Consider the following 14,302-nt stretch of genomic DNA (forward strand, 5'->3'; position numbering starts at 1 on the left):
ATGGAACGATAAATATATATATACATGTATGCATGGGGTGATGAAAGTATTGAATAAAAAAGAAAAGAGGTGAGATGAATTGAGTTGTTGGTTTAGGCACTAAGTGTGCGGGTGTAAACATTTATGATCATGAGATTGGCACTAAGTGTGCGGGTTTAAATTGTACAGCACTAAGTGTGCGAGTTTAAAGTACATGGCACTAAGTGTGCGCGGTTGATTATTAAGCACTATGTGTGCGAACCCAATATATATATTTTCTATAAATTATTTACATTAAGGGTGCGACTTTACCGAGTCGATTTTGGACAGCGGAAAAAGGTAAGTGTGCGAACTTGAAATGCATGGCACTAAGTGTGTGAGTTTAAAGTGCATGGCACTAAGTGTGCGTGGTTGATTACTAAACATTATGCGTGCAACCCTATATATATTTTCTATAAATTATTTACATGAAGGGTGCGACTTTACCGAGTCAATTTTGGACAGCGGAAAAGGTAAGTATCTTGAGTTCATGGCTAATAGGCGCTATGTTTATATTTGGAGTTGAGCTTGGTAAGTTTTGAACCTATGTGACGATTATAGTTGAAGTCATGTACATAAGGTTCATTGTGGAATAGGTGAAAGTTCGTTTAATTGTATGATTATAACGAAAATAAAATGATGTATGAAAGGTCAATGTAGGACTTGGTATGAGATTGAACCATAGGGTTTAAGGAACTATGGTATAGTTCGGTATGGATGGAGTACTTAACCTCATTTCATTGTTTCCTGTTGTGATAATTTTATTAATGGATGGTTGTGGAATGCTTATGGCTTACTGAGTTATATACTCATTCGGTGTTTGCTTGTCACCTATTCTAGGTTTCTTGGACTCGTCTCTTTTTGCGTGATCGTGCCGTCGTCGAAGTCATCACACCGGCTAGCAACCTTTGGTATTTTCTTCTTAGTTGGTCTAGGAGAACATTTCGGCATGTATAGGCTAATATGTTTTGTTGAAATTTGGTATGTAAACTTTTAGCCATGCGAAAATGGCATAATGTTCGGTTGAATTTGGTTCTAATGTTGGGTCGTAAGTCTTGGTAATACGATTTTTATGCCATATGTCATGGCTGATTAATTTTGGTGTTAAGATTCATGATACGGCAATAGCGTAGTAGGGAGATGTTTGACAATGATTAGCCTTTGGTATGGCTAGTCATGATTATAATTTTGTGATATGTATGATGAATTACTAGTTAGATCAATGAGAAATCACGAAATGGACATAGTTGCTTCAGTAACAGATGCTGGCAGCAGCAGTGACGTGGGATTGAAAAATTACAAAAATTAGTAGGAATGGTATTAAATAGTGAATAAATTATGTAATCGAAGCTCGATGAGTCTATTTTCATATAGAAGCAACGAAACAATCATATGGACAATATGTTAAGAGATATTCAGGTTCTCGTGAGACAGGGCCAGAACGGTTTCTGGGTTCCCTGTTCCGACTTTGGAAATTCATTATAAATTAACCAGAGATAATTAGGAGCCATGCCATATATGTATAGATTTCTCTCTGAGTCTAGTTTCTATAGAAACAAACGGCATCAGTATTGAAGCTCTGTACAGGGAGATATCTAGGTCGTAATGCGCAAAGGTCAGTGTAGTCGACCCCAGTAACATGGGAGACTTTGACTAATAAACTGTACTAATTGGCCGACCAAAAATTCTAGAAAAAAATATGTAGATGGGAATATGAGTCTAGTTTCAGGGAAAATTCACGGAACTGGATTTCGAGTTCCAGAACTCAAGCTATGATTTTTAAAGCGACTAGCACGCAGATTGGCAGCTTGTCTGGAAAAATTTTAATAAGTGGTTTGAAGTCTGTTAACACCTCGTGTTCGACTCCGGCGACGGTCTCGGGTTCGGGGTGTTACACATCCTAGTTAAATGACATAGAAGCATAATTAAATCAATTCAAGTGCATTTATTTGTATATAGACTTACCTCGTACGGATTCAGATGAATGAAATCGGTTACTCTACAACTTTCGACTTTCCCTGATCTAACTCCGTATTCTTTAATTATTAATCTAAATAAATTCAAATTTAACTTATTCAATCACAAATTCATTCAAAACAATCCATAGATCATATTTAGGGCAATTTGCAAACTAGCCCTCACATTTTCACAATTTGATACTTTAGTCCCTAATTTACAAAATCACAAAATGCACATAATTTGAATATACACATGCTTAGCCGAATTCTCCTAGCAGTCATAAAAGTCCATACATTTCATTTATTTCACATTTTAGTCCCTCAAAGTAACATTTTTACAATTTAGCCCATTTTACTCAAAATCATCAAAAATCCAAAGACAAAACATATAAACCCAACATCAAACTTTCATATTTCATCATATAACAACATAAAGTTCATGAATTCATCCATGTTTCATTTCAAAATCATCATCAAAATTAGAAATTGAGCCATGGGCTTGATAGTATGCGAAGCAACAATTACAAAAACATAAAAATTATCAAAAACCGAAGCAAAAACATACCTAAATCAAAGCTTGCAAGTGCCGAACCCTATCAAAGCTTTTCTCTTTTCTTTTATTTTTATTTTCGGCAATGAAGAACACCAAATGAGTTATTTTCATGTTTTGTTTTATTTTAATTACTATAATAAACATTTTACAATTTTATCCATGAATTATAACACTAACAAATTATGCATATCAAGGTCATATATGTCCATTAACCATGTAAATGGTATAATAACCACATAAGGACCTCTCAAATAATAAGCCAAATCAAATAGGCACTTTTAACAAACAACAGGAAACTTTTATATTTTATGCGATTAGGTCTTTTTTCAAAATTAAGCACACAAACATTCAAATTTTCATACGAGACTTTCACACATTCTCATTAACATATCATAAACACGAAAAATAATATTTAAAATATTTTTTTGACTCGAATTTGTGGTTCTGAAATCACTATTTCGACTAGGGTCAAAACCGGATTGTTACACATCAACTATGTTACCGTATATATCTGTGTGTCTAATTTAATTATTAATTAAAATTAGCATCATTACAGGTAAGGTAAAAACCAACATTTGTCCGACTATTAACTATGAAAATGGTTGAATTATTGATTCAGTCCCTAATAGATTATCATGTTACTACAAGCGAAAGAAATCCATAATGGTTAAGTTTTACCACCTATACTATTTTATCCCTATACTAAAATAGATTAGTCCATCAATCAAATTAACAAAGCAGAATTTCACATAATACTATAATAGACTAAAAGATATTAAATATTAAAACTTATTGACTCAATCATTAGTAAACGGGAACCACCATTTTCGGTACAGTTGAAAACGTGCTGTTACAAATACCTTTTTCAGTATTGAAACGAAATTGGCATTCAGACTTTTAAAGTATTTATCAAGTATCAATACAGTATTGATACCTTTTATTTGGTATCGATAAATTTCCCTTGATATTGATGTCGATAGCTCCAACGATCACTAAATTGGGCATTAAATGCTAATAGTATCAATACCTATAAAAAAAGTATCGATTCCTATAGTTGCAAGTGACATTAATGCACAGATTATTTCATCCCTAACGGTTCTATTCAATTTCTCAACAACCACAACAGTTGGAAATCATTTAAAGGGTATAAATACCAGCTTCCAAAAGGTCTACAACAATAAGAGAGATTGTCCAAGCTCAAATTTCAATTAAACAACCTTTGTGCTTAAATTTTCATACTTTTCTTATACACACTTATAAGTTTTCATTGTTATTCATTTAGCCTAAGTGTTTTCTTTTTTCATTTGTGCTCAATTGGCAAACAATTCAATCTTGTAAGGATTAATTCTTAGTTTGCTTATTTGTTTCACTCTTTAAGAGGTTATATCTTAAGGTTTGGGTAAAAACTTTAAGGGAGTTGTAAGGTTAAACCTTGCCCTCAAAAGTTAATCAAATTAATGAATTTGAGAAAATCCTTAGCAGTGGAAAGCTAAGGTAGTGGAATAGGCAATTAGGGTCGAACCACTCTAAATCGTTATGTTCAATTGTTCTAATTTTTTTTTCTTTCAAGCTTCCACAATTTTTTAGAAGCCAATTTACCTCCCTCTTGGCGATTTTGGATTGATTAATTGAGCTAACATTTTCTTTTAATTTAACTTTTATACATAGTTTAACTTTTAATTAAACATAATTAATTAATTAAATCTTAATTAATTAGGATTTAATCACAATTAGCAAAGTTAGTGGATTCTAGCTATCCGCCACCACTATTTGGAGTAATTTGAAGGGTCCATTTGTTCAAGTGGTCCTTGGATTAATTAGAAAGAAATTAACTTTGATCACTTTTACAAATTAGTCATTGTATCTTAATTAATTATCCATTTAACAAAATTAAGGGACCAAAATTCAGTTAACCTTTATTCTAACCTCGTAAATATTAAATAACAATATTTACAAGCTCGAACATCAGAAATGGGTTCCAAAATAACCGTTTTTCAACACCACTGAAAAACATACTATTACATAATACCTTCATCTATGATTGTAAGTATTGACATAGGGGTCATATCTCCATTGTGGCCAATCGAGAAATCCTACAATTGTATTGGCATTTTTGTTTGCATCTTTAAGAAGTATAGGGCATGAATCAATTTGGTGGCCATAAATAGCGCATATACCACATGCTGTAACATGTTGACTATTTCCTAAAACTAATTGTTCAACGAGTGAAATTAGCTTATCAAGATGACTTTCAATAGAAGATGAATTTACCTCATTCGCTCTACTTGGAATTATCGTTTGAATCCTCCAACTATATTAAGATGTTCTTTTGTATCTGCAAGAAGTATAAGACATGTATATGTTTTGTGGTCATAATTCAATACAACAAATTTGCTCATTAGTGGCATTTAAAAATTGTCGTTGAAAATTACATTTATGTCATTATTTGCATTTGGTGATGCAAATTTGTCATCATGGCATTCGTCACGTTAAGTGTGTCATTAAAGGTTAAAAGAGACGTATTTTTATTCATAACATATTATTAAGAATATGATGACAACAAAATATAATGTCATAATATAATTCGTATACGGTGATAACTAGTTGAGTCACGTAATGATATAAGATTTTGTATTTGATCATTTTTATTGTCACCAATAATAAAATAATGTGCAATGTATAGGTGATTAAAGCGATATCCAAGAGAATTAATGATGTATTATATCGTCACTTAATATAATAAAATAATAAAATTTATAAACACCAAATTTCATTGGGATCAAAATTAATATTTTATGATAAATATATTTGAATTAATACTAAACTAAACATTTCAATTTGGTATTGAAAAATTTTCAAATTCAATTTAATTTCGAATTAAATGTTAATTTGAAACATTGAGAAGTTGGGTTTCTTTTTAATTTTCAGCTGCAATTGAAATTGAAGCCTAGGAATATTGAATTTTAAACTTATTTGGGTCTTATTTTCTAATGTTTTGAGACATTTTCCATTTACTTTTTATTTAGGTTTTCATAAATATATATTTAATAAAAAAATTCAGAAAATTACAAAAATTTAAAAATATTTTTCATATCCTCCGTAACACATTTCAATCAAATTAGTGAATTCTCCATCTATAATTAGTGAAGTCTTTATTTAAGCATGTTGAAACAAGTTTATTACGAAAAGGTTTAGTTATTATATGATGAAATTGAAAAACTGAAATCTTGAGTGACCTCTTTCTCTATTTTTCTTTATTTAATTAATAAAAAATCTCACATAATTGGTACCGTTAATTATAGGATTCATGTGATGCGGCACCGTTCCCGCTTTGCTTGCTCTGCCAACCTTCTCAAACAGCCCCCCATGTGACCACCGACAACTGCCAGCTGCAATCAATTAGGACCCGTGTTCTATCCTCTACGCTCCATATCTCCACTCTGCCCTTCAACTTGCCACTAATAAATCGCCACGTCATCAAACTCATCACTCCCATTTGCCAAAACACCCTTGTTTTCCATCAAAATTACCAAATCAACACCACCGTTTTGACGTGGCATCCCAAACCAGCAGCTCATACAGCTTATCCACCACACACGAATATACTCCTCAACGCGGCTAAGCCAGTTTTCATTATTATTCTTATTCAATTTTCACTTTTATTTAATTTCCTTATCTTACCCCCACTTTATCATCATCACTGTCTCTTTAGCCTTTACCCTTTGTTTCTTTGATTTGTTTCTAAGGATTTAATCTCTAAACCTTCTTCCCATTTCTTCATTACATTGTTCAAGAACAAACAAAAAAAAAAAGAAGCAAAAAAACATGGCCAAAGTTCTGTTGTTCATTGCTCTATGTGTGCTTCCAGCTTTGGTTAGTGCTACACGCATTCTGAATAACCAATTGGTGGTTGAAGGCTATGTGTACTGTGATACTTGCCGTGCTGGTTTTGAAACCCCTAAGACTAGAAGGCTAGCTGGTAAATTCCATTTCTAACATACTTTAATCTTAATCTACGTTTTGCTATGTTGGCTTTTGTGTATATGTTGGTGACATTGTTAGATCTGGTGTTCTAGGTTTTAAAGTGGTAGATCTGTGAAGTAGTTTGTAGGTTTTGATGTTACATTGAGTGACAGTGAATGAAAGGGTGTGTAAACATAAAATAATGGGAACAACCATGACATGTTGGACTGGATCAGTAGGCGGTTCAAAGATGCAAATTTTAATAGAAAGGGGGAAAATTTAAGGTTTAAGATGATAATTTTGCTCATAGATTTATAAACCCAAAAATGTTGGTTCTTGGACATGGAACAGGATGTTGTGTATTGTTTAATGGCTGTGTTGCCTGGATCCTTCTTTCCCCTTGTCTGATCTATGTGATGTTTAATATTGGTAAATTTGTCGTATTTGGTTCTGAATCTTGGTATACTGATATCATGTGCTTTGTAGATGCCATGGTTAAGCTGGTATGCTCCGACAGGAAGACCGGCGGAGTTGTTTTCGAGAAGGAGGGATATACCGACAAAACCGGAAAATACCAGATTCGTGTATCCGAGGATCACTTGGATCAGATCTGTGATGCAGTTCTTGTGAAGAGCCCCCAGCTTGGATGTGCCACAATGTCCCCCGGTCGTGAACGTGCCCGTGTTATCTTGACCAACTCCAATGGCATTTCATCCACCACCCGTTATGCCAATAGCATGGGCTTCATGGTTGACAAGGCTGAAGTTGGCTGTGCTGAGATGATGAAGATGTATCGGGAGGATGAGGAGGATGTCTAGTGTGTGGGTTTGGATTTATTTGCATATGAAATGTGATGTTGTCTGCTATTTGTTATGTGAATTGCTTCGTTATTTCTACGTTAGAGGACTTCTATAACTTATTTTTCTTTCAAATTCTATTGCCAATTATATAAACCTAAGCTATGGCTTCTATCATTTAACAACTTGAATCTCTGATTGTTTGTCTTCAATGCTCAATAAATAAGACCCTTCTTCAATCACCATCGAACCATCTTTCTTGGCTGAGCTAAGATGCTCACATGGCCTCAACTCAAATTCAACTTCAGCTCTTTCCCCTGCGTTCAGGTTAACACTCTGGAATGCAACTAATTGTTTTACTGGCCTCCCATTGACCATCTTTGGTTGCCTCACAAATAGCAACATTGGATGCTTACCGGCCATCTCGCCATGGTTTTTAACTCGAACCTTGACTGTGTACTTCATTTTTTCACAAGCTTCGGCTCCCATCTCTGAAACAGGCATGTACCTGTTAGGATTTGAGCTCTAAACCATTATATGGACCTTGTTTTGTGTTACAGGGAGAATTTCGTAAGTATAGTTCGAGTAGCTAAGACCATAACCAAATTCAAAAGCCTTCGGTCCTTGGTAAAATCTGTAGGTGCGTCCGGGATAGCTGGACGAAGGTTCAGGTCGCATTCTCATGTCCGTCATTGGCACGTTAACGTAACTTTGTGGATACCAAGTAACTGGTAACCTCCCTCCTGTATACAAATATGAAGCTTACAAACTTAAGTATGCCTTTTGTTTATCATGCAAAGAAAAGAAATGAACTCACCAGGGTTGTGATCACCAAATATAATTTCTGCTAATGCACGACCTCCGGCTTCACCTGGATAACCGGTCCATAGAATGCTTCCGATGCGTTGATCATTTTTGGCGAATGATATGTCAACCGGACCTCCCGATAGAAGCACCAAAATGACTGGATTCTTGGCAACTCTTGCGATGCTAGAAATCAGTTTTTGTTGCTTTGGTGGAAGAAGCAAGTCTACACGATCATGATCTTCACTCTCTTGTGTTTGATCTAATCCCATTACTAACACCACATGATCTGCTCCTTTTGCTATCTTCACTGATTGAGAATGCAGAAGAACAATTAACTCCATTACAACCTTGGTGAAACCTGGTGTCTTTGACATAACTTTGCAGCCCTTGCAATGGTGTAACAGGTTTGCAAGGAGGACCTGCATAGTTTCCAACAAGTGTTTTTGCAGAATTCGCATTAGGCCCTATTACTGCAAGTGAAAAGTTTTGGTTTTCGAAAGCGGAAGGAGTTTATCCGTGTTCTTCAGAAGGACAATGCCTTTTTGAGCAGCCTCAAGGGCAAGATTCCAATGCTCTTGAGAACAGACCTTATCCGAACCAATGGTTCCATAAGGCTGTGTAACTGGATTGCCGTCGAAAAGCCCCAGCCTCATTCTGACTGAGAAAAGGTTATAAAGGGCTCTGTCTATTTCAGATACAGGTAATTTTCTCTTTTCAACAGCTGATTTGGTGTATTTCTTCAAATAGGTACCACAGTTGACATCCATTCCTGTAAAATTCGTTGATCAAAAGTTCATAATGATGATATTAACGTCCATCAATATAGCCTAGCTTTAGATAATAAAAAAAACTAATACCAGCTTTAAGAACATCAGCTACAGCATCCTCTGGTAGTTTACCATATCCTTGATCTTCATGAATGATGGCGACAGCATCACAGTCAGAGGTGATGTATCCATTGAAACCCCATTGGCCCCGGGCTGTTTTCGACAACAGATTGTAATCAGCAGCACTGTTAGGGACTCCATTAACACGATTGTAAGCACACATTATCCCACTAGCTTTCCCTTGCTGTATGCAGCTCTGGAATGGAGGCTGATATGTATCTGCTAAATCCTGTAAACTGACCTGAAATACACAAAATATGGAGTTTTCCAAATTCAAAGCCAATCAAACAAACAAATTAAGTTACCAAATTTGAAGTGTACAATTTACACATACTTTTGCATTGAAGACATATCGTTTCACTCCTTTCCAGTTATCCAAATCATAAGCAGTAAAATGCTTACAACAAGCTGAAGCTTGAAGATGTTGGCCAAGTTTGCCACCTTCAAAAGAGTCCCCCTTGTATCCCTCTCACAAATGAAACTGCATATTTCCCAGAAACCAATGGATCCTCACCAGGCGTCTCTTGCCCTCTTCCCCACCTTGGATCCCTATATATATTAATGTTGGGGGCCCAAAATGTCATGCCCGTTGCTTGTCCAGCGTTGTAAATAGCTCTAGCTTCTATTCCAACCGCCTGAAAACAATAATAAACTGAAAATATGAATCTTAAAGAAGATGAAAAAAAAAGGGTCCTTGAGGACTTGCCTGAGCAATGCGATACCAAAGGTGAGCATCAAAGCAAGCAGCGGTGAGAATGACTTGGGGGAAACTGGTGGCTGATTGGATTGTTCCATTGAAACGAATACCTTGCGTGACCCTCAACGAATAGGCAACACCATGCAGCGCTTCGGACCACCATTGATAGGCAGGGATGCCAAGTCTTGGAATGGGGGAGGCTGAGTTAACGAGTTGGGATAACTTCTCGTCTAATGTGAGCCTGGAAACCAGATCTTGGGCTCGTTGGGTGATGGGGAGTGTAGTTTTGCAAAAAAGGTAGGATTTGGTTCGTGGGTCGGATGTGTCGCAGGAGAACGGAGGCTGAGTCGACTCAGCTAAGATGAGCAGCAACGAAGTAAGGTGAATGAGATAAAGGACAGATAGAGTTGGGGGTTTCATGTTAGTAAAGGTGACTGAATTGTTTGAGCAGAACTGGAACGAGTGAATAGACAAGGAAGTGGTGTGTGGAAGCTTTGCTGCATCTCTTATGACTTAAGGGACCACTGTTACACTGAATGGACTTTCGGGACCTTATTCTGTTACAAGATAATATCACCAATTAATTTTTTTAATTAAGATTTTCGTTTTATTATGAATTAATATTTGTAGCTAAATTTTCTTTTTTGACGATATCTAAATTTAGAAATTGTAAATTAATTTAGTAATCTTTTAGGTATTTGACTATCACCGTTAGAATACGTAGACATGATATTCATGATTAATAATAGGATAGCATGTGACAATCTTACATTTTGACACATGATAAAAGTAAATATAAAAATAAAAAATTATTTAAAAATTTTGCCACATGTCATCATGCTATTGACTATCAATGCCATGTCAGCAAAATATTAGTTTTGTTAATAGTGTTAATCAATTATCTAAAAAATTATCAAATTAGTTTACGATTTTTAAGTTTAGGTACTAATTAGATTAAAAAAATACTGTACCAAGTAAATATAAATTACCAAGTTTAGATAATTCCATATATATTAACCCTTCCATATAAATTTTTTTTAAAGATTTGTCACTATGTTTTTCAATAATGTCTATATGTGTTTTTTTTTTGGGTTAAAACACTAGCAGAAACTTTTAATTATCTATAAATCTATCAACTCTAAAATTACAAATAGTGAAATGCCGTTAATAATTTTTAATAAATTATTATATCATATTTTTATTAAAATCAAAAAATGATTAATTATTTTTTTCATTAATATTAATGTCATTGTTAAAGTTCATCAATTAATTATTAAAATAAAATATATTATCTGAATTTTATTTTATATTAAATATCAACTAATATTTATAATATTTTATTATTATAAAAGTGAATGTTCATTAGAATAAAAAGTTTGATATACATTAAAACTCTAAAGTTCATTAGGAGTAGGTCTATATGTATTTTATATTTTTTATGTCTATAAATATAAATTTTGGAGAAACATTGTAAATATTTCTATTGATGAATAAAATACGTAATTACATTTGCTCTCCTATTTCTCTTATTTTTATTCTCTCTATTCTTTTATTTCATAACAATTTTGAAGTAAAATTCTTAATTTTTGTTAATTTAAATATTGGCTAATTTTTTTAAAAATTGTTTAAGTGAACCAAATAAAGTATTTTTATTCCTTAATCAATTATATATTTTTAATTAATTATAAAAAAATCTTATCATTAATTAATTATTAAAATAAAATGCTCTATCTGAATATTTTGTTTAAATTGAATTCCAACTAATATTTCTATTTTAAAGTAAAATTCTTCATTTTTGTTAAATTAAATATTGGCTTAATTTTTTTAAAAAATATTTATGTGAATAAATTATGTTTTGTTTAAATTATTTAAATATTAGATAATTTTATCATTAATTAATTATCTTTTTTTAAATTAATTAATTACATATAAAATAATTTTGGGTTAAAATGCAAATTTACCATCATACTATAGGTGAATATTGAAATTTGCCACTATACTCTGTTTTCATTGATATTTGTCATTATATTTAAAAAAAAATGAGTAAATTTACCATTAGACTCTTATGTGATTTAATTTTATTATTAAGCTTTAAGTTTTATTAAATTTTGCAATCAACTTTGATTTTTTTTAATTCTATTTTGCCTTTCAATATTAACTTTTTTTTATATGAAATTATAATTTAATCAAAAATTTCTTTCAAATATTTTATTTTAATAGTTAAGAGTATTTTTTTTTGAAAAACAGTTAACAATAATTTAACTTTTAAATATAAAAAATTAAATTAGAATTTCTATTTGATAAAAAAATTGAAAAATAAAAATAAAAATATCATAAAATAAAAATAAATTTATTTTTATAAAATAACCATTTTTATTTAATTTTAATATTGTATTAATTAACTTGTTATTGTTAAAGGTTAAAGTAAAATATAAAAATATTTCTCATCAAAATTTTCTTCAAATTATTTCAAAATAGAAGTGAATAGAAAAATTCAATTAAAATGGAAAATTTCAATAAATAAAAAAAAAGCAACAAAATCAAAATAGAGTTAGGGTTAAAATACCAGAAAAGGCCAATTTTTTTTAAAAATAATAACAAAAATGGGTCAATTTTGAAAAAATTGACAAAAATAGGCTAATTTTACAAAAATGAGTCCAGCTGGTGCTGTTTTTAGGGGAAAGTCAGAAAAGCGCGTCCAACTCAGCGTTTTTTCCCCTTTGACCAATAAAATGCGTTCAGATCAGTGCTCTTAAGAAAAACACGTCGAAGTCAGCGCATTCTCTCTCCCCCCCAACGATAAAAAAAATAAAAAATATAAACCCTCAACACCTTCTTCTCACTCACATTTCTCATAGTCGTTGCCCCCCCAACGATAAAAAAATAAAAAAATATAAACCCCCAACACCTTCTTCTCACTCACATTTCTCACAATTCTCTCTTAAATTTATCAATCAATTCTAAAAAATATCTCAAATTCTCTCAAATTTTTTTTACTAAATTCTATTTTTATTAATATTTTCAAGAGTTTTTTTTAAAAAAATTGTTCTTGTTCAATATAATTTAGCAATGGCCAGGTCTCTAATCCGTCTCAATAACAAGCACATCTCTGTCAACCAATTGCAAATGTTAAGAATAAATTTTAATATTGTTTAATTTTTTTTTATTTCATTGTTATATTTTAGCTTAATATTTTTTTATAATTTTTATGTAAATAGGAGAAAAATTGAAATTTACAATTTCATATTCGTAATCTACCCGGTCCTCCATCACTGTTGATCGAAAATACTTGAGGGAGGCCAATTTTTGGCACGTGGCTTTTGTAGGCTGGGGGTGTAAGTTGGACCTGAAACTTATAAGCGCGTTGGTGGAGAGGTGGAAACGCGAGACGCACATTCCATCTTCCATGTGACAAGTGTACTATCATTCTAGAAGATGTGCATTTACAGTTGGGGTTACCTGTGGACGGGTCGATAGTCACTGAGTCTACTCAGTCTACTGATTGGGGAGCCATATGTTTAAATCAGTTTGCTGATTGGGGAGTCGTATGTTTAAATCTTTTGGGTACGGTTCCGGAGACGATTTATGGAGGTCGGATTGAAATGGCTTAGATACGAAAAAATTTTGTGAAACTGGTTGAGTATTCGACTGAAGTCTAAAGAGAACGATACACTCGGGTGTACATCTTTCAGATCATCGAGGGTATCCTGATACCAGATAAGCCATGAAATCTTGTCCATCTAAGGTGGCTTGTAACGACCCAAATTTTACTGTTATCGGAAAAGTGTATTTTCGGGTTTTTATTTCTGAAAAGTGAATTCGTAAATAAATAAATATTTACGAAGTAAAATGAGTGGTTAATTAGAGTTTAATTAAGTGAATTTAATTTAATTAAGAATAATTGGATAAAAGGATTAAATTGAATGAAGTGTGAAAGTTTAATTATAGAATAAAGAAAATTAAAAGGACTAAATAAGTAAATAAACCAAAAAGAGTGCCAAGTGTATGGCAAAAATAAAATACAAGTATAATAAATATAATACACACATTTGTAATACATATATTTATTTACTTATTATTTAAGTAAATATTAATGTATTTATTATTATTAAATTAATATTATATGATAAATAAATAAAAAGTTGACAAATGTATGGTATGTATAGTGACATGTGTGAAACTAATATACATATATTTGTAAAATATATGTATATTTACTTATTATATAAGTATATTATTAAATTATAAACTATTATTAAGTAAAAGATATTTATATAATAAATAGATTAAAGAAAGACAAATGTAATAATATATGTGTATACAAATGTAAAATAGATATTAGATATTAAATAGATATTTTATTATAGGTATTATTAAGTTATTATAATATATATAAATATATATATATATAAAGTAAAAGGAATAAAAAGAAAAAGAATAGAAAAAGAAAGAAAGGATGAAACGAAACAGAGAGCAAGGGAAAGAAAGATGAAGGAAAAAAGAAAGAAGGAAAAAGGGAAAAATTAAGATTTCAAGGCTTGAAAGTTAAATAGGTAAGTCAATTTAGCTCTTTTTATTTAATTTTGATGTTTTGGAAGTTTTGGGACAAGGTTTTGATGAAA

At 32.0% G+C, this 14,302-nt stretch overlaps 1 protein-coding gene and 1 pseudogene across 1 annotated transcript; one reads left to right on the forward strand and one right to left on the reverse strand.

Annotated features, from left to right (window-relative positions):
- Positions 1-5,864: 5,864 nt before the first annotated feature.
- On the forward strand, positions 5,865-7,466 carry LOC107952043 (protein DOWNSTREAM OF FLC). The gene is made up of 2 exons (XM_016887284.2): positions 5,865-6,508; positions 6,979-7,466. The coding sequence occupies exons 1-2, from the start codon at positions 6,355-6,357 to the stop codon at positions 7,308-7,310; spliced, it is 486 nt and encodes a 161-aa protein (XP_016742773.1). The 5' UTR covers positions 5,865-6,354; the 3' UTR covers positions 7,311-7,466.
- Positions 7,409-10,315, reverse strand: LOC107952044 (probable beta-D-xylosidase 7; annotated as a pseudogene).
- Positions 10,316-14,302: the final 3,987 nt, after the last annotated feature.

This window comes from Gossypium hirsutum, chromosome A02 (assembly GCF_007990345.1).
Source record: "Gossypium hirsutum isolate 1008001.06 chromosome A02, Gossypium_hirsutum_v2.1, whole genome shotgun sequence".
NCBI lineage: Eukaryota > Viridiplantae > Streptophyta > Magnoliopsida > Malvales > Malvaceae > Gossypium > Gossypium hirsutum.

What these genes read in the sequence shown, in the direction of transcription:
- LOC107952043 (XM_016887284.2), top strand. Translation starts at nt 6,355, where the DNA reads ATGGCCAAAGTTCTGTTGTTCATTGCTCTATGTGTGCTTCCAGCTTTG. An exon ending in TAAGACTAGAAGGCTAGCTG is followed by an intron (nt 6,509 to 6,978) that starts GTAAATTCCATT and finishes TGTGCTTTGTAG; the next exon opens with ATGCCATGGTTAAGCTGGTA.